Here is a 25,110-nt window from a genome sequence, read left to right on the forward strand (position 1 = left end):
GATCTACTCAGGTGCGAAGCTGCACTGTCGCATTCTTCTGTGTGGCATGTGTGAGAGGTGTCAGTCTTGCTCCTCAGTCTCAGGTGCAGAGTAGGGGTTTTAAATTACGCTGTAATGCTCTGCAAATAGCTTTTCTCCACTGTTTGATCATGATGCCATTACGCCAAAGACCAAAGTGACGGGCATGCTGGCCAGTTGGGGAGGGAGACCCAAAACGACGGAGGAAGGCTATAATGAATGTCTGCCATCTGTCCTTCCTTTCTCCTTCAAGCATCAGCACTCTGCTCCAACTGTTAACTTCACTGTGGCATAGTCACACACTCAGTTAACTGATGAGTAAAGAATATAAGGAGTGGAAATGATAAATCAATAAAAAGCAAGGGAGAAAAAGTTTGGAGAGCTTTAAGAATCACAGCTGTGGTCTGAAAAACATAATCAAGATTTACAGGGAAATGTTTGGGAGGGAGGGCGTTGGGGAAATGGGATGTCTAGGCAAATCTATTTCTTTTATTGGTCTTCCATCTTTTTAGCAGATGTCTGGGGAGGAGAGTTCCAGTGGGGTGCAAGATACGACAAGCTGCTTTATGTCTTCACACCATCCTGAGGTCACAGCTGGATTCACCTCATGCAGTCAGCCTTTTAAGTGCTGCACCTTTTAATTGATATTCTTCAAACAAGAGAATCCACATTCATGGCACACTTCCACTAGAGAAGCATTGCAAAAAGATAAGATTGTGTGCACTGACCTTCTTTTTTTTTTTTAGAGCTGCAACATTTTGTAAATTGCTGGCTAATCATTATCAGCAACTATTCAATTGATTTATCTTTTTGAGTTGTTTTATAAAGAAGAAATGCCAAAATTCTCTGGTTCCAACTTCTGAAATGTGAATATTTTCTGGTTTCTTTAGACTTCTATGACAGTAAACTCAATATCTTTGGATTGTGGACTGTTGGTTGGGAGAAAGCAAGCCATTTGATGATGTCACCTTGATCAACATTATTTCACCTTTTTCTAACATTTTGTAGACGACGCGACGAATCTATTAATCAAGAAATCCATAATGAAAATAATCGCTAGCTGCAGCCTTGGTTTTTTTGCACAAAAACTAAGGAGACTGTGCAACCGAGAGATTTGTGATGTAGATGTTGTCACTTAATCATTTAAGTAATTTTTCAAGCAAAAATGCCAAACATTCTCTAGTTCCAGCTTCTAAAATGTAAAGATTTCTACTTTTCTTTGTCTTATATGATAGTAAACTTGGTATTTTGTTTTGGACTGTTCCTTCCAAAACAAGCAATTTGAACACTATAATTATCATTGTTCCCTCTTTTCTGAAACTTTATAGACCAAACAATTAATTGAGACAGTAACTGTCAAATGAATCAATGGTGAAAATAATCATAGAGGGAACACTAATTGTCAGTGAATCCACGTTGCACAAGACAGTCGATGTTCAGTTTGATCTCAGTGTGTTAGGATGCACTTACAGCAATTTAAGAACCATATCGATTCAATTTTATCTCAGCCTACGACACAGATGTTTGTCATTCTACCACACCCCTCCTTCCAGGGACTTGAATATGAAATGTTACTTGGATTCAATCTAAAAAAAACAGCCCTATGATGTAGAGACCAGATTTAATATAGATACATGCTGTATGTCTGAGAAATTAACTCCCATCCTGGTTACAAAAAATACTGAACTGGGAAGAGGGGACAGGTGGGAAAATTGAAACTTTGCTCTAAAATATAAGAGCATCCCAAGGTGACACTGGAAATCCAGAAACATGGTCAGTGAGGATGACTTGTCAATTGAACTGTTCCAGGATAATTTAAGAAATCTGTCAGCAATTGAGATTTTGCCCTCAATCTGTCAGATTTTATAAGAAATTATTCAACACAGGGCTATCCATGCTTGAAAAGACTAGAAATACCACCTCACGGTTGTATGCCTCCACCAACCAGTCACGTTGCAATTTACATCCATGTCTGTCCAGACTCATAATAATATCCGTAGTGAAGACTTTGAAGGAATTTAAAGTCACTACAAGGAACTTTCATTTTGTGTTGATTTTAGCGGCCCCTGTGGACAGAAGCGGTAGTGTTTCCCAGGAATAAAAACTGCATTTCCCAGCGCACCACTGCCTAGTGTCATAAAGATCTTAGCTAGCATGTTTATTTGTTTTGGAAGAGAGTAAAAGAAAGACACTACTTATTTTATAATACTATATTCCTTAAAAATGGCCATTTGCAGGATGCATAGCAATGAGGTAATGTATCTGTTTGTGGCTATGTAAGATTAATAATTGTAATATGACAATGGTGAAGCAAAGTGAACTTTGTTTTAGTACCGTTCATGCACATAGGCTACATGTAAGGCTTTATCCTGTCAGACATTTGTGTGAAACTTTGTCATAATTAGCATATTAATAACTTTGTCATAATTAGCATATTAATTCTTGAGGTATGGCCAAAAAATGTGTTTTGTGAATTCAAAGTGACCTTGACCTTTTGACCACCGAAATCTAATTAGTTCATTCTTGAGTCCAAGTGGACGTTTGCGCCAAATTTGAAGAAATTCCCTCAAGGCATTCCTGAGATATTGCGCTCACAAGAATGGGACAGACGGACAGATGTACGGACAACCCAAAAACATAATGCCTCCAGCCACAGCTGTCCCATCTCTCCTTGATATGTAGACTCATAAATGTGGAATTTTAGAGAAGTGATTCAAGTTTGACTCATAAGCTCAAGGCCAATGGAGGTTGGGCAGCTTTAAGCATGCAGGCTGTGGCAGGCAAGGGGTTTTGTGAAATCTGTAGGCATTTATTAGAGAGGGTGAGTGTGTGTGTGTGTGTGTGTCAGATAGTCAGTCACACCTGAGGTGAAAGATCAGACGTACAGCTGTTGTAGTGCTCCCAAGAGAGTTAAGATTGATGAGACGTACTGCTAATAGACTCTCCCTCTCTTTCACACTCACACACACACACCCACACACACAGCAACACTTTACACCTCCTCAAAAGTACCACACCTCCTTGCACTCACATCCATCCGGTGATGAATAAGAGCAAGCACTGAGTTTTGTTTTATTGTGGGTGATAAGGAAAAGCTTGTGGTTAAAGTATTTCATAACCGGGGCCACCCAACTGCTTCAGGGACACTGAACATGTGAGTAACATTGAGTTGAAAGAGGGCGACTTACCTGTATATGGAGATGTTTTCTATCAGCTGGTTGGAGGCACTGTCGTAAAGGATGATTCCGCGAGGGGAGACCGTTAATGTGACTTTCTGGAGTTTTTTCCCACTGGCTTTGGCCTGGAAGAAGGGGAGAGAAAGAGAGAAAGAAAGGAGGGTGTGGTCAAAAGAGGAGAGTCAAAAGTCCCTGTAACTAAAGATTACAGAGCCCTTGGTGTGATTGTCAAAAACACTGTCAAACAAACACAAACAAAGTTGAGCAAACATATTGAAGAAAACAAGCACGAGCCTGTGTGTGAGTCACAACTACAGCCTGACAAAATATTACTAAAAACAGATTACACAACACGACAGGTTAAAACATATCCAACTCAGCAGCCTAGCATCCTTTTTGGAGGGTCAACAAGGGCATCCAGCAGATTAGGCCCAATCAGAGCCTCGGCCTCCTCCTCTATACATCACCGTGTCCTGAGTCCCACCATTCTGCCACTGCTAACTTCATTATCCACTGAGCTGCCAGATCCAATAACATTAAGCCTTTTCTACCATGATAAAGCTGGCTGAGCCTTATACGGAGCAACAGTGTCCAAACTAATTGCATCCTCCTCTAAATGTCAGCTGGGGCCTCGGGGGAGAAGTAGGCAGCCAACCAGTCACTTTTCACTGAGGTGTCAGTCAGGTCATGAACAGGAGGAAACTTACTGGGTGTCTATTGTTTTCAAGTGGCAGGGGTGATGATGTGGGAAAAAAATATTATAGGTGCTTGACAGAAACTCATTTTCTGGGAATACTTTCTTGAACAGCACTGCGTTGATAAGAGATTTTGTGTACCCTGTGTTCAAGCTATTCCGATGCTTATGTGTGTGTGTCTTGGCTGCTTACGTAAGAGCATGAGTGTGTGTGTGTTCTTTCTCACCGTGGCCACTATCCTTTTGACAGCCGCCGCAGACAGCTCCTCTCCTTTGGGCTGCTCAACCATGGTGACCCCCAGGTACTTGAGCTGGAACACCATCCCCTCCAGAAGGGTCTCCCTTGTGTCCGTCCAGTTCTCTGGAAGCTCTGCAGATGAGAGACACGCACCGGTGACACTTCTGATCATGACAAACTGGCTGCTTGTACTGTGATGTAAGCTGAGAGATGCTCTGTCAGACATGTGTCAGTACAGTGCGGCATTCTCTCAGGCCACTCGGAGGAGAACATATTCAACTATATTAGATGTGACTGAGGTCAAACCATGTCCTCAGTATGGGTGTGTGTAATGAGCACATGTTTTTGATCTTCTCCTTGAAGGCAGGGAAGCGCTCTTATGGAATTTATTTTTACTGGCTAAAATAATTCAGGTCCTTTTTCAGAAATATTTCAGTATATAGAATGAGGTGCAGAGTTTTTCTTGCAAATTTAAATCAAAAGGTGGCTCACCTATTTGGCCACCTGAGAAATAGCTCTGCTACTGTAAACGTATAATATCAGTAATGTCTATATATGGGCATTGTTTGCTGCTTTTTTTGACAGTGGTTTGACAGCCTTACACAAGTGACTGAATTTGGTAAAGAGCTAGCATTTAACCAAAACCCTCATTTGTGTAGCTGTTCTGTCCTTCTGCTGCTGTAACACTTTCAACTTCCCTGCATAGGGTCAATAACTTTTCTCTTATCATATCATACACATTTCTTATCTGCCCCATTTCCTGATTCCACTCTGAGAGCCTATAGTGCCCATAACATGTACTATTTTATTCACTTATAAACCCTTACTTTCCTCTCATCTATCACTCTATGTTGTATAGAGACTAATCAAGCATACATGCCATAAAACCAAATTTAAGAGAATAAAATATTTAAAAACTGGCCCCTTGACTACTTGCCTGGATTCATTTACAATCCTGTCCAGTACTCCTACTAAAGTCATTCATAAAAATTCATCTCCTCCAGCATACGAGACAGTAACATCCAGAACACAGTATAGTAAATTTTGTTTTGAGAATTTAACACTGAGCCTGCAGTTTTGTTTTCTTTTATCAGAGGGAAGCTGGGTGAGCTGCTTCATACTGTATCACTATGAAGATAGCCGGGGGTGCCTGCTCACAGGACTAAACCACAGAGATGGAACAGCAAAGAACAGCAGAGCAGAGAAAAGAACAACTTGTGTGAATCGATGGGCTTCTCAATAATATATAATATATATATATATATATATATAATAATGTCACATAAGCTTACTTCTGGTTGTCAGCAAGTGGTGTTATGACTATGACTCAATATTGACATGCAGATGTGTTCAGGCCTGGACTCTTATCAAGCATGAGAAATTTGGGGCAGATTGGGCACCGTACATTCTAGTCACCACAACTTCCTGTTTCATGGTGACACATGCAAATGAATTACACTGCAATGACAGTCAATACTAGTTCTTTTACACTCAGCAACATTTCAGATCACACTGACCAAACTTAAATAACCAGCTGTACAATTCTTTTTTTCAATAAAGCCACAGCAGGAACAAAATCTCAGAGAGGAAGTTGAAAATATCAGTAATCTTGAAGCCCATAAAAGCTTTATGGACTTGCAACTATGTGGTGAGAGAGCTAGCGGGGGTCAGAGGGATCCATTTGTCTCCTAAAAAGGCCCATCAGAAAACATAGCCATCAATAAAACCCCCTCCCTCTTGGGTGGTCTTCACGGCACCCAGTATCTTCAGAGTGATCTAAACAGAAGTGTTTTTGTGCAAAGAGATGTGCAGCCAATTATGAACGGTAAGAAGAGTGCTTTCCAATACTCATGGGAAAACTCATCGGCCACCATTTTGTTAGTTGCTTTATTGTCGTCGTTTTTTTTTTTGGTTTTTTTTTTTTTTTTTTAAATGGTAAAAATGCCCAAATATCACTGGTTCCCGTTTCTCAAATGTGAATGTTTACTTGTTTTGCTGATCTTATATGATAGTACATTGAATATCTGGGTGTTTTTGAACATTAGTCAGTAAAAACAAAACATTTAAATTCTGTAAACTTGGACTCTGGGAAAGTGTGATGGATATTTTTGTCTAATTTCTGATATTTTATTGACCAAACAATAGAGAGAGAAAATAATCTGCTGATTAATCGATAATGGTTTTTCTATGCTGGCACTCAAAAAAAGGTTTAGGTTTATTTTTATTAAGTTTATTCTCTTTATTTTTATAATAAAATTTCTTATATGCATTTTTTTCATTGACAACCTCATTCTCAGTGCAGTAAAGATGTGCTACTTGCTTCCTCATGTCAACTGTGAAATGTTATTGATTGGCATCTCAAATTATATTTGCTTTTTCCGGACGTCAAAGATACAGTGACGTATTGTGAATTGTTGTGACTGACAGCTGCACAATACAGTTAACCTGAAAAAAATAGCCATTACTCAGCCCAGCAAGTGAAGGACTTTTAAAGCTTTTTGAATGCATTTATTCTTTGTGAACACTATCATTTGGCTTAAGAACCTAATCATTTAGGAAACATAAACCATTTGGGGACAGCAGCGGACTCATAACTATAACATTCATTTCTTCTCCAGCCAAACCATGTCAAGCCTGAGTGGTTGTGGGGAATGGTTTTAATGGTCTAAAAATGCAGCTCTAACCAAACCCATACTTAAGTAATGGGTGAGGCTGACAGTGAACACCCACTCTAAGGTCAAGGTCTTCAAGCTCCTAAGTGTGGGGAACAGATCAAGCTGTCCTCCTCTGCTGATCCTGTAGTTACATTAGTGCCTGGATAAGTAGCACCCTTACTGTAATATAATCTGTGGCGAGGAATCACCACATGCTATTCGTGACCTAAATCAAGTTACCAAGTGGTCCTAGTGGACTATAAATGTCCATTATGAGGTGTAGCCACTTAGAACATTTGCAGACAGTTACACAAACATGATGGGGAGTATTGCAGGCTTAACCTCAGCTACTATGACATTTCTAACCTTCAGTTCGTGCTTGTGTTCACAAAAGCAACAGTGAACGCTCAAGTCCAGAGATTTTCGGTGTTTACAAAAAGGCAATGCTGCTGACAGGTCTGCTCCACTGAATTTCAACAATCTGTCAGATGTGCTTTGAAGATGCTCTGAGTGATTCAAGGCTTAGGAGAGATGTCATTCACATAACACACGCAGCAGCACCAGCCGGCTTGTGTTGGTCCAGCAAAGATATCAGGAGTTAGCCCCCGTGCTTCGACTGCCCATACTAATGCTTGCTCGCAGGAGGTCTCTAGGGATGAGCAGCAGTTCACCCTGACTGCAGAGTGTTAGGAATCCCCCGTCGCAAGAAATACTAAGGAGGGCTACTGAAAGACTGGACTACACAGATGATGAGAAATATTTAGCCCAGTGTGAAAACAGAAGGCACAGATGAGTATTCTATTTCAGGAAGAGTAAGCCGCAAAAAAGAAGAAGAAGAAGAAAAACACTCGGTCTCACTGTGGTAGTTTCAGTGAGCGATGAAACGAAACAACACCTTTCTTCAAAAAACAAAAAAACATGTTGACAGTTCAAATGAGCAATTCATGAGCCGAACCCATTTTTAGAGTGGTGTATTTACCCAGTGAGTGCTGCTTTGTATGGAGTAATAATCCATTTTCATACTGGTCACATTTGCATTCATACAACCAACCCCCCCACCCCCCACCCACCACCAGCACCACCAACCCCCCTCCATGGCAGCTCTCTGCAGCTGGGGTGCTGATTAGAGCAAACTTCAAAGGCTTCTTGGCTACGCTGGAGCTCTGGCTGGTCAGTGAACGCTGCTCGCCTGGGTGGCACTGCCTGTAAATAAGCCAGAGAGAGCATGCAAAGGAGCACTGATGTTTGCTGAGTGCAACGGGGTAGGACTGGGGAGGGGAGGGGGGGGGGGCAGGTAGAGGGCTGCAGCTGTTGGCAACATCAGTGAGAAAAAAAAAAAAAAAAAAAAAAAAAAAAAAGAAGAGGTGTGGGTGTTTAATTAGCCAATCATCTTCAAAGAATAGTGTGGATAATGAACCAGAGGGGTTCATTCGGCCTTGTTCTGGCTCCTGATCTGCAAGTCTTTGCAAGGCCAGGTGCCTGAACGTTGATCCTCTGGAAAACTTTTTACAGCTGCCCAGTTTACACACACACACACACATAAACCATCACGTAAATATCAACTATACTACAACAGAGAGGCTCATGCCAGACCAGGGAACTTTTGTAGGGGAAAAGTTGCTGAACAGAAGCAAAACAAATATCAGCTGGTTGACTGCCAAATGATTAGAGGGGAGGGGGGTTTGAAAAATAAGAAATGATCTCTCCCAGCATCTGTCAACCTTGGATTAACTCCCAAATTAGACTCGATAAGGGGGTCTTCTAAATAAAGAATTAGTTATAGTAACGTGCTCAAACAGAATAGTGAGAATCCCCTTTGCTCTGTTGCAGGGCTCTTGCATGAAAATATACAAACAAAAAGACTTGAGCCTAAAACACAATTCACATCTGAGTTCCTTAGGCAACCTTGGACATTTATGAATATTCATGAACATATACAATATCCACACAGCTGGAGGATTTAAACACGATGACCTCATGAGACACACTAGGCCTTTCTCAATCATCATTCCTGTCTGTACTACTCTCTGTTCTCATGGGCTTGTGAAACTTCATCAGTCACGGCCCAAGAATTGTTCCACCGAGTAAAGTGCTGTCCAAATGACCTGAGGTGCTCTCTCTCCACCCGTGTTGTCTAAGAGGCTTTGGGAACCGACTAGTCTGAACTTGGGGAAAATACACATGCCAGCATGCATTTCTTGCCAACCAGTTTGATGGTGGAGAATTTGAGCCAGAATCACAAATGTTATCATTTTTGTCCCACAGCTGTTATTCTGTCACCATATTAAGTTTTCATATTCTTTCCAAGTGAGAAATTACCAGTTTATACATCTATAAAAAGTATTTTATAAGTAAGCAATTTCACAAAAATAAGTACTACTTGTAAATAAAAAAGACAAACATCGGTCTTAAAGTCAAAATCAGTATTTTTTGATGCCAAATTAGTTTGTCTAAAAGCCAAGTTAAGGTCCGTATTTTTTTATTGAGCAATTACGTTATTTACTTTATTGGAGATTATTTAGTTATGTTGAAGTGTGAAGACTGGAGCCAGGCTAAGCTAAGCTAAGCAGCAATAATGCTGTTGTGCAAGTGTAAATTCAGTGTTCATCCTCCCCTCCCAAGTTCAACTTGCCAAGTTTGAACTCCCAAGTGCACACACACAAGTCGAAACTTGGTGTACTCTGTATTGAGAAAGGCCTAAAGTCTACAGTTGCTCAAATCATGAGACATTTTTGACCCAGAAAAGGTCTCTGTTTATTTGTACTGCCCAATTTCACGTACAAGGTCTCAATGGGATTCTTGACCCTGCCCATGCTCTCTAAGACAAGGAAAGGCTCCACAAAATCTCAGCACACAAGGAAAAACTCAAGAGACAGGAAATGGTAACTTAACTGAACATTGTTTTATTGGTCCTTATAAATTGTTTTATATCACTAACCACTCTAAGCATGAGTAATTATATCTGTCCAAGGAAAGAATTTCAGGGACTAATTTTTCTCATATGCTTCAGAAAAATAAAACTGCTCTTGTTACCTTTGGTCTAGTTTTGGAATGATATTGTGCAACTACAACACATAACTGTCTATAATTACACATTTGATGTTTAGTTTGTGCTGGGATAACTGTTAGTGTAGCAGTTTGCCATACTTAGAACCCTCAACAAAACAAAACCCCATTGGCATCCACTCACTGAAGCGTAATCAGCCTGTAATCACACAGCCAGTGTGAACTCCACTCTGCCAGTCAGATGGAAACTTAGTCCCATCCCCTGTGTCTCCTGCCTGTGTCTCCTCCTGCTTCAGACAAGTCTCAACACTCCACCGGCGAGGCTCAGCCAGGAGGGGAACAAAGAAAATACAAGCAGATACTTCCTCTCTCTGCAGTTCACCTCATCTGAACTAGTACAAGTCTACAAACATTAAAAATCTATATATCACACTGTATTATTAAACCTTTGTCTACTCAGTTGACAAAGGTTTAATAATACAGGGACATCTGACTTCTGGATTGAATGCTACCATAGACGAGTGTGATAACAGGTCACTAAAGCAATATACTTCTGCACAAGAAGTGTGACTGAGTGTATTCTTGACTGCATGACAATGTCAGAATGTGTTAAAACACATTTCAAATTAAAACCTGTGGTCTTGTTTCAGCAGATTTCTGTGGTGTGAAAATTACAAACAAATCAATAAAAAGAAACTATGAGCATTATTCGAGACTGGGTGTACACTAAGCGTGCAACGGATCACAAAACTCACAGTTCAGATCGTATCACGGTTTTGAGTCACAGATCAGATCATTTTTCAGATCGGCAGAAAAAAACAAAACAAATATAACTTTGCTTTGCATTTATTCTGTAAAACACTTAAAGCAACTTTTACCCATGGGCTTAAATGGAAAAAAAAAACATTCAAGATGTCCAATGTTTAAATAAAATCTTAAAATATATAATATATTCAATACTCAACTGTTAAAGTGCAATATGAGGCATGATACCTTCCTCCTTAAAACATGGTAGTGAATGAAACAACAGCCTGTGTCCACATCATCAAAACTTGATGATAACTTACAGACATGAACACACGTCTTGTCTTGCAGCTTAGCTTGTTGAATGAGCCACCAAACAAACATTCACCGTGGAAAAGTGCTCAGCTTGGTTGCAGCACATTAAACAGCTTGTAAACATACCTGCAGATGTCACTTCGGACCTGTTAGATGCCTGTTCTTCAAAATCCCTGTTAGCGACACGCTGTCTGTCCATGACTTATAGCTACAGCAGTTTGTTTACTTTGTCTCCAATGAGACATTAAATTTTGCAATCAATCCACAGTTCACATGCCTGCCAAACTGTGGTACGGATCACGATCAACTACGTTCCATTACACCACTAGCGTACACCATATCACTCCTGTTGTATTCCCCCTGATTTTTCTCAGATATGCAAATTATGAAAGTGTAGGAGTCCCAAACATAATTATTATAAACTATACTGTGTACTACCAACAATGGCCAATATTTCTCAGATTTCAGGCAGGTTATTACTGGAGCTGTGGGGGCAGAAATCCAGTGAGTCTCTCTGTTGTCAGAGAGCTCTGAGTGTCAGGCCAAGCTGTGGTCAGCTAACTCCTCAAGTGCTTACACAAGACCATGGTGGAGGAAAACGCACTAGAATGGTCTTAGACTCTTCTTTAAAGGCCCCATGAAATGTAAGCGACCTAGCACGCTGCCATCTTGGGTGAGTTAGGGTCATAGACTGTATAAAAATATGGACGTAGTTACCGTGACGTCACCTGTTGGTTTCTGAAGAGCGGTTTTGAAGCTCAAAGTGAGCCGCTCCAGCCGTCGCCATTTTGGCAGTGCGTGACGCTATGTAACTCCCAGCCAATCAAAAATAGGCACATAGGCCGGCCGAATGGCTGAAACAAGCCACCTAGCGGCTGGCGGACCTGTCACTCAAAGCAGCCATGTCCTTCATTATGCATAACTTTACGGTTTAATAAAATTTAAACGGGTGAGTTATAAAAAAAATGGGGGGTCTATGGGGATTGACTTGCTTTTGGAGCCAGCCTCAAGTTGCCATTTGAGGAAGTGCAGTTTTTGGCACTTCTGCATTGGCTTCATTTTAACAACCCCTGAGGTTGCCGCTTGGTTAGGGTTAGGGACCACAAACAAAGAGATGCTACTGTGTGCACTAACATTGTTTATTTATGTTTTATTTCTTTAGCTTTACACATTTTCATTCTCTCTCAGAAACAAGTAGATGCCACTATCTGCTAATAAATGTTGTTGTTAAGTGCACTAAAACTTTATTTTTCATTCATAAGTTGCTGTTTTTTTGTTGTTGTTTTTTTTTTTACAATCTTTAGTTTTTTGACTACCTGTGGACATTTATTTAGTTGATCATTTTTTCAGTTTAAAATAAGTGCACTGCACAGATGTACTTAAGCAAACAGAGACAATGCAGACAATAACATTAGTGTTAAATAAATGTTCATTTAAGTTCAGCAATTTTGTGTCTCATTTGTTATTATTATTAAATTGTTGTATTTTATCAGATGCAAAAACAACAACAAACAAAACAAAAAAAAACAAAACATGATATCGGCATTATATATTGGTCATTGGCCACCCTGCTCTCTGAATATCGGCCATGGAAAACCCATATTGGTCAACCACTACTCAGGAATTATAATCAAAGGGATTTGAGGGCTGAGCCTGTGCAGCACTAGAGCATGAGAAGGGTGGTGGATGTGGCGGTGGCGGGTATTTTGGTCAAAGCGAGCACACAGAAAATGAAGCTGGCGATTTGGACACGGGAGGGTCAGAGAGGATCGCTATCACGATCCCTGTTAACAGCCAGTGACAGTGACAATAATGAGGAGAGATGATCTGCTCTTCCTGGCCTTAAGAAGGGAAGACAACGGACAGACGGATGGAGGGGGAGGGAGAGAAGACAGGCAGAGGCATCGAGGCGTTCATAAATGAAGAACAAGCAGATAAAAGGGAAATAGGAAGTGAGGTAAAGTAAATGAAGGCAGCGAGTCAAAATTTCCCACCATAAATTCATATACGCAAAACCCTTCACACAACAAATGTAATGGACAATTGGGGGGGGGGGGGGGTGCAACAGTTTAATCACCGTGGAAACAGCAGGAGTGCTCCGCTATGCTGTGAATGCCTGCTAAATAATGAAGTTAATACTCTGGGGGTAGCAGAGAGGGAGAGAGATGCATGCAGCAATACAGGCATAAAAAAAAAAAAAAAAACACAAATCACAGTGCCGTCCTGACAACTTTTCATTTCATCACTGTGATCTAGCTTCCTTCCAGCTAACATTAATAGTGTTTCTCTGCTGGAAAATGGATGAAAACGTTTCCCTGAATACAATATAGAATTCTCCAGCAGACAAGGATGAATTGAAGATGAAAATGTCCACTCTTCCTCTCCGTCGTCACAGTTCTCAACGCAAAACCGATTCGTCAATCACAAAGCTGACCAGATGACACGACTTTGGCGTGACTGAGTCGGACTTAGTGCCATTATGTCAAACAGTATGAGTTAATGTTCTAGCAGCATCTGAGAAAATCTTTTCACATCCTTGTTACTGACATTATTCTACAAGTGACACCGGATCGAGTTAGTAAAGCTGTGAGTACATGAGTGAGGCGCTGCAGTGTTGAAATCAGTTGGAGCAGTTAGATATTCAACCGAGTCTGTCGTGAATTATTATTTCGGGTTTCTAGGGGTGGATGGGAGGGGGACTAGAAGGAAAGAAGCGGCCCAGCCTGATTTAAACATATGCCGTTTGTCCACTACATGGTACCAGCTCGACTCTATTCTACTGGACTTGCTTTACTTTTTTAGATTTCATTTTCCGTTGCAGCGCCCCCTCAGTGTGGGTCGGGGTATGACCATCGCTGATTGATCAAACACACACGGCGCAGCTACTTAAACTTGTGTACCTCTTCAATCAAAACACAAGTACTCTAGTATCGATTTAGGACCAGTTTAGGATGAGATGAGGACATTTCTCTTCATTTGATAACTTTAAAAGTTAGACTTTGTTGTCGGCTTCCCGACTCATTTTAAAAAAAAGATGAGAGAAAAAAAAAGAGTGCGAGTGAGCTGAGAGCACGAGCGAGAGAGAGAGAGAGAGAGAGAGAGCGTGATGGTGGAGAGACAGCCTGTGAATGAGAGAAATAAAACGTTATTTCCTGATTGTTTCAAGGCAGTTACGTTCCAAAGCACAAATAAATAACCATCAAACACTCAGCAGATCATTTACTGTGGAGACGGACGCTCTTAGTTTCATTTTCCTCCTCTGCATGTGTGAATTTTTTTTTAGCTGAGGAGCGAAAGCAAGCGGAGAGAGAGAGAGACGGCACGGCAGTGATGGAGTGAGGAGAGGGAGCAGCGGTAGAGAGAGAGAGAGATCAGTGAATGACAGAGATGACTGATCAATCAGTGGTCTGCGGTGTTTCATGTCACCTTTTAATATCGGCTCAGCTCGCTTGGAACCTCGACAGAGATGATACCAAAAAAAAAAGTACCAGGTACCAGGTACTATCCACAACTTCTGCCCGATGGAAAACCAAAAAAAAAAAGGCGAGAAGAGTCGTTTGAGGTGCTACCTTGTAGTGGAAAAGGGGCTATACAAACAATAAATAAAGACTCAGGTCAATCGTCAAAGTCCCAGCACTCCACAGCAGGCTCCACGAGTCGAGCCTGCTATATCAACAGTTTCCCTTTTGTTGAGATTTGAAAGGAGCCTCTGAGCACTGAGAGCTCTCCGCATGTGGTGTCGCACTGGCTTTGGTGAATGAGTGAGAGGAGAGAATCCTGGCGCATTCATCTGAGCCCCTCTGGATCCCAAACTGTGAATGACTCATTGTTTTCGGACTGGCTGGACGCACTCCTGCCCACCTGCGTGCCTTCTCCTGAACAAGATGGGGAAATGAATACATCTCCACTGGGGCTTCTGTTGCTCTAAAACACACTTGCTGCCACACTGCGAAGCAAGTGCAGAAATCTGGCGAGTAACAGCCACTGAGTTCTTGCTTTGGTTGGAGATGTGCGTCTGCCTGGGATATTGAGGGAAAACTGGCTGACTTTCACGTGGTCAGCTCAGATGTGTTTGTGTGTACATGTGCAAGTCATAGTCTGCTAAGACCAATCACAAACAAGTGTCTAAAAGATCAACAGTAGGCGACTACATTGACTTAGCTTTAGCTCCAACTGCAAGCAATTACCACAGTAACATTTGCTTGTGAATCTTCAGCTATTTAAAGCCAGAGTCGACCTCCGCCTGTGGCGAGATGACCTCCTCTTATCTCACAACAACAAGACATGCAAAAAAAAAAAAAAAGAAAAAAAAAAAAAAAAAAGACCTATTCCAGCATTATTAGATTCCAATCAGGACACTTTGGGCTAATTTAGAAACTGCTGACTCAGATGAAGAAAGATGCCTGGAGGGATATACAGAGTACAGAGCTTGTTGAGAGAGAGCCTTGGACAACCTCTAACTACGCCGCAGAAAAAAGTTAAGTGCTACATCTCTACTGCAGACTGTCTTTTGAGGTTAAGTCTCATTTAGCCATGTAATTAGTAACCTTATATATCCTGTTGAGGCTGTTCGTTCCAGTGCAGGTCAAGAGATGAGCACCAACATCGCAGAAGCCTAACAAAGGACAGACATTATGTGAGAAGGCTGAGAAAAAGCATTGTTAAGGAGGGAAAGTGTGTTACTACACAAGGGGCGACTGTCACTGTCCCTGCCTCGTACAAAGACTAATCTAGTACTATTGTTCCTACTCCTAACTTCAGCTTCTGTGGAGCAGATTACAGGAAATGTTTAACATATTATCTGAGACCCGGGTCAAAGTCTCTCTGTGTGACATACACAAATAACAGCATTAGGTACAAATGACCGCAGAAGACAGGCCAGTTCACTAAAAGGAACAATCGATACAAAGTAAGTAAGATGAACAGTCAGTGGGGATCTGTTATGCCCTTACAGCCTCTGTCCTCTTTTCTTTGTCCTCAGGCACCAGGATGCTCCTTTAGTTTCATCTTAGCAGGCTTATCCAGCAGGCTTAAAATATTCTTACATATCCGTGGTGGAGCATTCCCAAAGATACAGGGGAAGTGTTGCATGACTGTGATGCAGTCCGTTTTTAATTTGATGACCATTCAAAACAATTCCAGTTGGATAAAGGAAAGGATTTGCAGAGGATAAGAGTCTTATAGCCATCCTAACGCTGAGACACGTGTCTTTCAGCATTGGCTAAATCCACTCAAAGAAGGAAAGTGAGGAGAGCGAAGAGAAATGAGTGATCATGCCAGTCAGGGATTACAGCTGATGACCAGCTGAGGCCAGAATGTACTCACAACAAGAATCGGGGTTATGAAACTGATCCTTAGAGCACTCCGAGTACAGCCATGCTAAAGAGGAGAAGCTTGTATCTACTGCAGCTCAGATAAAACAGACAAATAAGGATGCGTTTTTATGCAGAGGGCTGGGTGCATCTTCAAATCTATGAACATGTGCATAATTCAAAAACAAAACACTGGGGAGCAGTGTGCCCTAAACTGGGGGCCTTCACAAGTCTAAATCTGTAGAAAATCTACCCAAACCTGACATGCATACATTAATTTTCACAAAGGAAGAGACCACATTGGAGAGGAAACAGAGAACAGACAGAACAGGTCTGAAATGCAAGGATAATTAGACTTGATCCAGAACTTTGCTGACTTGAACACTCCTAAATAGAGGGAGAACACAAAAACTGGTAAAAGCATGATGTGCCACCAATTAACTAACAGCAGTCAAAAAGCCTAAAAGCATTTTTCCTCTGGAATGATGATGACGCACCACCCGATCATAGCTGGTAGCGAGTCTGCCTGGATCCACCTGGGTACTCGACACGTTGACGGACACGCTGACCTGAGACCTACGACAACAGAACAGGAACCTGCCTGGATCCAATTAGACTTAATATAAATTTGGACACGACATAACTCCGATCCTGGGTCAGGTCTCCTTATATAGAAACCAAGATGACCTGTTAAGACCGCTGTACCAAACCAGTGCAAAAAGAAATAAATCAGTTGTTTGCTTTGACTGATTCTTTGTTTTGGTTGCATACTACCCTGAGGGCTGATTAATATTCCTCTTGTTCAACCGGTCGGTGTTTGACACACGGGATCACTGATTTACTCGTGCAGTTTTAGAGTTGTGCATATCAGCTCCTTTGCACGTCTCTGCAAACTGTGGATATCCAGAAAGCCCTTCTCTGCATCAACACTCAAATATGTTTATGTGCTTCTTGGCAGACATGTTTCAACCTGTAATTATAACGGCATTGGCAAGAAATAACAGGAGGAGAGAGGGACAGGTCAATGAGATGAAGAGGAATCTTCCATTAAGAAAAATCATCTGGCTTGCACTCCTAGAGACTTCACATGTGAGGTGAGTTTAGGGTAAAGGGTGTGTTGTGTGACTGACAGAGCAAAACAGTGATTTTTCCAAGCAATAGCTATGGGGATTTGTAAAAAAAACTGAAGAAAAAAATAGGCTTTTTGTTGCATCTTCTTTCACACAGCCACCATGCAATTATGTGTTTTTGAGTCAAAAGCATGTGAAGCTCTTAGGAGGAACATTTTAGAGTGGGCACTAAAAAAAAAAAAAAAGCAAGTCTTACTTGAATTACACGCTCACTAAAGTGGAGCGAGGGGAAGGACAGGTTGCTTATCAGCTACCAGAGTACTGGCCAAAACACCCCAAAGACATTCCTCAACCCCCACAGCTTGACTGACAACTTGGAACCTTCTTTTGCTGCTGTGGGTGCCCAATAAAGTCTTTAGACAATGTTCTTGGCATTCCCACAGTTGTACCTGTCAAATCATTACCTCACTTGCTCAAAGCAGATTAAAAGGAAAGGAGTTGTAATTGCTGAAGAGTAGAAAACGACCAAACAACGTAACTGTTTCCAAGCTGAGATAGCTGTCTAAATATACTTAATTGGGATTTGTAGGCTTTCCCCCCCTTGCTATAAAAGGTCTCAGTCGTCACTTCACCAAGACATGACAATGAGGCTTAAAGACTGTGAACTAAAACATTGACCATATGTCTAGACATATGGGCGAAGGAGATTACATTAATTATTTCTTACCAGGAAGGCGAACTGGTTAACCACAGTGCCTCTGACCCAGACTTCCCCACTGGCTTAAACAGAACGGCCTAGTCTTTCAAAGAAGCCGCTACTTTAAAAACTGGGGCGAAGAAAAGACTCATTTCCTTCCATAAGAAAACTGTCATGTAACAAACCGATATGAGGGCAATTTTTTCTACGAGTAGTGTGTTTATAATTTTGTTTCTGCCATTAAATGTGTTTTTTTAATTTGAATATCTTATAGGGATAATTTTGCAGTTTACATGGAAAAGGAAATGATGTTTACTCTGAAATAATAACGGCAAGATCCTGCGCCGACAGACACGCATGAGAGCAGATGTACATTTCTAATCATAGACGACTGGATGCAATATAGCGCGGTCAATATGACGGATGGAAATAGATCGGCTTTTTCTTCACAAATTCTGCAATCTAGTGCTCGTTTTTGCCTATGCAGTTACTGCTGTAATGATAATGATTGTGATGTTTAAAGTATCATATTTTTTTCCTGCTGTGTCAGCTAAAGCAAGAGAAAGTCAAACATCTATTTCCCCGCAGGATGAAAAACAGTCCTCTTGGAGAAACAGTGACAAAGCATGATTGTGCAAGCTGATCCACACACACACACTCACTCACACGTGACTGCATGCACTGACTACACATACACACACACACACACACAGAAGCAGCTTATGCATCACGCACATAAGGAGAAACTTCAGATGTTCTTCTCTCTAATCTCAAATACGCACACACTACAAGATCTGAAAATAATGGCGCATTACACACTACAGGATATTATTAAGATTATAACACCAGAGAGAGCAATGCACCACCATATGTGATCTCATGGGGAAGTAGATGTAAACAAAATCGCTACTGACATGGTGTAAAACTCGCTTTAGTTAAGCTTCTCTTTGCCCGGTACGGTTATGATATGTCTTAAAAGACATATTATACGGGCAGTCGTGTTTTATTCTTGCCACATAGACAAGCTTTTCCTCCATCTCAGCTGTCCAACACACCCGTACAACAGCTTGTTGTTGTTTCTTTGTGGTCGCCATTTCAAAAGTCCTCTCATTCACTTCCATCTCCTTTTGAACACGTCTCTCTCATTTGCTATTGTGGTCCCGCTTGGAAAGTAGTGACGTAATCATCCAGATTTGAAAATCCTAAACATCAAACATGTTTGAAACTATCAGGGTGGCTCCGATGAGTCTGTGAGCAGTTCTGGAGGTTTAAGATTGGATCTGTAAATTCCTCACATTACCAGATAATAAGCCGAAAATCGGTACCGACCAAGGTCCCAGACCAGATTTCTCCTCCGATTGTCAGGAGGGGTGAATTGAGGATAAATCGGCCTAAAACTTCTGTAGTCTGAGCTCGGCTTTAGAGATACAGAGGACCCAACAGGGCTATAAATCAATAAGAGCTTTACAACACCATAAAGGAATCCTGCAGGAAGCAATCTCCATTACAACCTGACCAGCCTTTGGATGACTTTGTGTAGGGGACATACCACTGACTGGTCAGAGCAGGGCCATAGGTGCAGGAGGGGGGGGTTGGCCAGTGCAGGCCACGGAGAGGATACAGACCAACAGCTGCCTGCATGTAAAGTGAAGTGCCTGCTATCTCTGCCATTAATCATTATGACATTTAAGTTGAAACTACAGATGTTTTATTTAAAACCAGCCTCAACTTCTATCACTGCAGTGACACTATCTAAGTAGGCTAATGCACAAAATGCAAATTAGTTGACAGCTACACCCACCGGTACCACCTCAGGGGAAAGTGTCAACAACACATTTAGGTGTTTAAGGTCAGACTCACTTCTCCCTTTACCCACCTGCATGTGTCGGCTGAGCAGATATCCTGATATCTAGCCGTTTCAATATTGACAACCGCACAGAAGACAGCTCCTTGACCGTGAACGTAGGAGGGAGCTGTCTCTCTTCAATGCAGATAGGGATTTTCTGCCTCCCACACTTTTCAGATTGGCAAAGACAGAAAAGCAGGGCCTTTATGACCTAAAAAGATGGTTGATGTTGCATACCATTTACCCCCCTCTGAAAAATGGGAACTATTTGGATGTAATGAGAGGGCAGTGCAGTGAAAAGGTTTTGTCAGCTCAGCAGACTGCCGAAAAAGCAACTGAGCCGTTTAAAACCATGCAGGAAATGACATAGCCGACACATTCTTGCCTGTGCAGAGACACATAACCGCAAAAGCAGGGCATACAGACATTTGTGTTGCCTTTTATTTTGGTGTGCAGTGATCATCAACAGGACACCGGGCAGTTCAGTGAAAACAATACTGGAAGCTGTTGTGATGTAAAACTGACAGTGGGGTGAAAGGAATGCAGTGCTGATAGATGCCAAAGATGTGAATATGCTGCTTTGACAAGGCCGAGCCTACACACACACACACACACGCACGCATGCACGCACGCACGCACGCACGCAGGAGGGAGAGACAATTATACTTGAGACATGTGGCAAAACTTTGCCTCAAATTATGGATCTGTCTAAAACTAAAAATAGCGCATTTGTTAAACAACCCAAGTATGAAGGCACATTATCAAAGAATTCCCACAATTTTTATTCTGCTGTCTAAAATTACAACGCATGCACCTCATGCGAAAAGAGCCGAAACTAACTGACACTACAAGATAAAAACAAGTTGCTTTCTACTCATGACACTGCAGTACACTGGTGCCTTCTCGAACAGAGCTAAGTCTATAAATTACATCTAGGAAAAAAAGAAGATGATGAACAGTCACTTGATCACAGACAAAAGAGGAACCTATTTTGTGAGAAACTGATGTGATAGATACAAAAAGACTGAGAGGATCAGCTGTTTGACTGTCTGTTTGTGGCAGCGACAGAGAAGTGAGGAGGTTGACTTTTGCCACAGATTGAATGTGGAGTCGTTGCAAAGTTCGCTACCAGCCTCAGCTTCCCTGTATTAGCGATTTAATTGGTCATTAGCCTTCTGTGACCACTGCCTGGTCAGATGTGGACAAGCCGTGCTGATTGTGCATCACTCCCCCTCAGAGAGGAGTGGACCAAAACAAAGCATCAATTGCACTGACCGGCACGTGTGACATCTCGCTGCCAACTGCTCTATTGTCTATGAAATTAAAAAAAGAGGGAGGGGGGAGGGGGTGTGAGTAGGCAGGGGACATTCCCCTTTTGTACAAGCAAACATAAAAAGGGTTTGCATGTGAAAGCCACGCCAGCATAGTCAATGTGATCATGCCTGGGTGATGGCTGTACACATTGGAGGGTGCTGGGCAGCAGCTGAAGCCAGACATCATGGGGGAAATCCCAAGCTAATCCTGAGGTGGCTCTCATGATCATTAAACCCCTAATTTGAGCTAAATTAGACGACTCTATAAGATTTGAAAAGAACCCACAACCATATATATGCTGCTAAGTGGAGTCGATTGCTGTCCAACCAAGTTTCGATGTGTTTAACATGCAATGACAATAAAGTATCTATCTATCTAATCCATCACTCCTTATATACAGCCACTCATTTTTTGTTTCACAAAGTGTATCGCCTAGCAACAGTGTGTTGCTAGGACTGTACAGCCTTGCCAGGAAGACGACCACTCATTTTTTTTTATCATGCCTTCTCACTCCTGTCTCTCCTGCTCCTCTCTCCTGTCGCTCATGAGTCCACATCGCAGCATTTTTCAGCTCCCCGCTGCTGAGACTCTGTTGTCCATTTCAAAGCCGTGTCAGTCAGTTGGTTGGCAGAGTGACGTGGCAGACAACAACAGGATTTCCACACAAGACCTTCAAACTTTTTTTTTTTCATGATACGAGTCCGCCTTTAGTCTCAGTTTACACAACTGAGCGACTCATTCCGGCAAGTTGGAGGTTTGGGGAACCAGTTAGGGTGATGAACATGCTACTCTGTGCGCAAAAGCCTCAACAGGAGTCAGTTTACGAGCTGCGGGGCGCTGCTGTCAGTTTGAGAGTCAAGTTCAAAAGCATAACAAAACATTTACGACTTTAATTAGCCACTCTAGTGTTCTGCTATAACACGTTTGAGTTGCTGGGTCTGTCAAACATCTCCTACACTGACAGCTACTTTGTGCCCAACAACTGTAGCTGGCGAGTTGTAAAGTAACGCTAAGTAACGTTAAACGCCGGTTGTAATGTTAGCTGCTCGTCGAGGCTAGCTTGGTTTAGCCAAATTAGCACATGCTAGCGCCTTCGTATTGATGTATTGAGCAATTGAATACTTACTTTTATGTCTGCCCGAACCCCACGACTGTTTGGCGATACTGGGGCTCCGTATAATCGCCCTTCCAGCGGATTTCAAAGCGTCCATATCGCAGTCCAAAAGTGGGGCAAACACCCCGTCAACCCTGTCCGTCTCTGTCGAAACACTTGGCTTGGTTTAAATCAGCCCTCTCCCCTGCGAACTTTTTCCTGCTGTTTTTTTTCTCCCCTCCACACGGTTAGCTTTCAATCGATGGTAGATTATCATGTTCGTCCCCGTGGGCGGTGTTATGTATGTAAATTAACCGGATAATGTGCGTGACGCCCGTTTGTGGAATCACGCGAGTGAGGTTGTTGCAGCACTCGCATCCCGGGCGGGCGGTGCTGCTGCTGCTGCCGCCGCTGCTGCTGTTGTTCCTGTTAATACACGGTACAGTTTTACTCCCACCCAGTGTCTTTTGTGACAAATGATTTGGTAGTCATATCACGGTCTGTGCTTAAACCTCTCTCATGTTTAATTCAGCCACATGGCTTCTTCTTTCCCTAGCTCCTAAAAGCGTCGTCTATTCAAAGGAAATGTCAGTAATGTCATGACCAGGAATAATAGGTTGGAGGGGGGACTACTTCACTTGACTCACCATTTCTGGTTGACATAAAGCGCTATAAAAGCTGCTATAAAAACATAAACCTCTGAGTATATACTGTAAGTCTTTGTTTATTGTTAATATTTTCCTTTTGGTAACAGGATGAAAATCATATATCACTCTCCTATTTATTGTCTGTTTGATTTTGTTACATATGCATTAAATATAATAGCATTATTTCTGATCAAGTGCATCATATTCCATGTATTGCATGTAACCCTAGCCCTCACGTTCTGCCTCGGTACTCTGATGGCCAATGTCATACAAGTAATCATCTGCAGGGGAGAAAGAACATAGACTTCTTTATGAAAGAGGCACTGTATGTCAGTGAATCATTGTTCAAAAACAAACCGCAGGCCTGGGCTGATGAACATCTGGAGGAGAGTCCAGCCAACAGCAATTCATGTCATTTTGACCTCCTCTGTGCATGATTAAAAATACATGACAGTTAAAATTTCAAGCTCAAGATGACCCTTTGTGACCTTTTATAGTCCCTCTTTCTGCAGAGCATTGTCTTTTTAGAGAATGCAAGGAATCAGTAATTATACATAAAGTACAAAAATATCCACAAGTAATGTTTTTCTGTCTGCGCTTGGGTATGGATCCTCAATACCAACACTGACCAAAATATGTCCATAGAACATACTGTAGTAGCTTTTGTCTTACTCTGTCTTCTTTGATAACATATTGATTTAAAGTGGGATGTTGCCAGACTCTTTGTAGGCAAAGTTCTTGTATAGCTGTGTATGTTGAGACATTACACATTTAGTCGTGGAAATATTGCTTAAAAGGATATTTAGCTATTGTCTTGGCTCCACTCTAAAAACATTTTAAATGATACCAAGCCCAATTTCTATACCGAGTTTCACTGAGCTTACATCATCACGCTATAAATGAGTCACTCCAGCATGAATGGCTTTCAAAAAATCTTGCAGTACCAGATTTCACAGGAGATGACAAACTCAGACACAAGAGTGCAACAGGCTAAAATGTCCCCAAGGACATGTTAGGCAACACCATCACACTCCTATCTGCAATCTGAAGCTGGGTTGGCAGTGACAAAGAACCGGCTTCATTCTGCACAAAAAACAAAAACAGATAAAAAGGGAGAATTATCACCACATCAGTGTAGCATTGTGAACTAAAGGGTGCCTCTGTACTCGGGCAGGTGCACTCCTTTTAAATCACTTGGCAGCTACAACCGTGCTTCACTGAGAGGCTTGAGACAAAAGAGTGCACCATGCTAGTAAATCTGCCAGTTACTGAAGCGTGCAAGACATATTTTGACTTTTAAAGCAGCAACACAGGTAATAGTTACAGTAGGTGTGTTTGAGAGGGAAAAAATCAATGAGTTTCTGCTTGGAGAGAGAAGAGAGGTCCAACTGCACATTGTGGAGGGGCTCGCGAGCAGGTTTCCCAACATTCAACTGAGATGATTCTTCACTGTGAGGGTTTGTATGAAAGATAAAATACGCATAATTGATTTATACATGAGGACAAACACAAGTTAGCAGTATCACAGCTTGAACCATGTGAGTACAGTTTATCTATACACACACTGCTATTTACCTGCACAGCACATTCACTTTATATTATGTGATCATCTGAGAAAACTAGTTCATTTTTAATGTTTCACTATGTTCCATATTTTCTAGAGGGGGAGGCCTAGAGGCAAAGAGTGGAAAGTGTATTTTCACAGAGAAAACTGCTCACAGACATTATGTTAATTAAGTAGGTTCAAGAAAAATGGGAGAGCTGTGCCTGGAGTTTCTTCTCTTTGAACAGCTGGATTTACTGTAGATTTCAGAGACCGAACGGGCATTGCAGGTACAGCTGTGCCAAATGCCGACTGCTAGAAAAGACCTTTTATAATCTGTTAATTCCACATGGTCGACTGTGCCAAACAGTGTGGTGCCAAAATTGGAACTGGAGGAGCAATAAAATATAGAGGATTGAGTGTAAAACAAATTTATGTCTAACCTAGGCACCAGTTAATGCAGAGAAAATGAGCAGGGAGCTTTACTCACATTTGTCTCGCTGCACAGGTTAATCAAGCGTATTTGGGGAAACCTGGCATGTGACAGAATGCTGAGCAGAGGGGCTTCTTTCATGTACTGAAATTCAGTGTCCTTGGAAGAGGGGTTCTTTATCTCCCACCCCCACCCTCCTCAAATCACTTGTGTGGCAGCCCATAATTTGCTCCCTTTTATGATTGCATTGCTGACTGAAATGTCAGGCCCAGAGGTCAGGCAAGTGCAGAAAGTCCCCCATGGTGATTAC

General features: G+C 41.8%; 1 protein-coding gene across 5 annotated transcripts in view; it reads right to left on the bottom strand.

Annotated features, from left to right (window-relative positions):
* ldlrap1b (low density lipoprotein receptor adaptor protein 1b) overlaps nucleotides 1-22,589 on the bottom strand; it is a 33,972-nt gene extending 11,383 nt beyond the window's left edge. For 2 of the 5 annotated variants that reach the window (XM_044375064.1, XM_044375068.1), the window contains exons 1-3: nucleotides 22,211-22,587; nucleotides 4,116-4,258; nucleotides 3,207-3,319 (exon numbers count right to left, since the gene is read on the bottom strand). In XM_044375064.1, the coding sequence (XP_044230999.1) occupies nucleotides 3,207-3,319; nucleotides 4,116-4,258; nucleotides 22,211-22,295 (341 nt within the window). In that variant the 5' untranslated portion in view covers nucleotides 22,296-22,587. Of the gene's footprint in view, nucleotides 1-3,206; nucleotides 3,320-4,115; nucleotides 4,259-22,210 lie in introns of all 5 variants that reach the window. The other 3 variants (XM_044375067.1, XM_044375066.1, XM_044375065.1) reach the window with 2 other exon arrangements.
* Between the last annotated feature and the right edge of the window lie 2,521 nt (nucleotides 22,590-25,110).

This window comes from Thunnus albacares, chromosome 15 (genome assembly GCF_914725855.1).
Source record: "Thunnus albacares chromosome 15, fThuAlb1.1, whole genome shotgun sequence".
Taxonomy (NCBI): Eukaryota; Metazoa; Chordata; class Actinopteri; order Scombriformes; family Scombridae; genus Thunnus; species Thunnus albacares.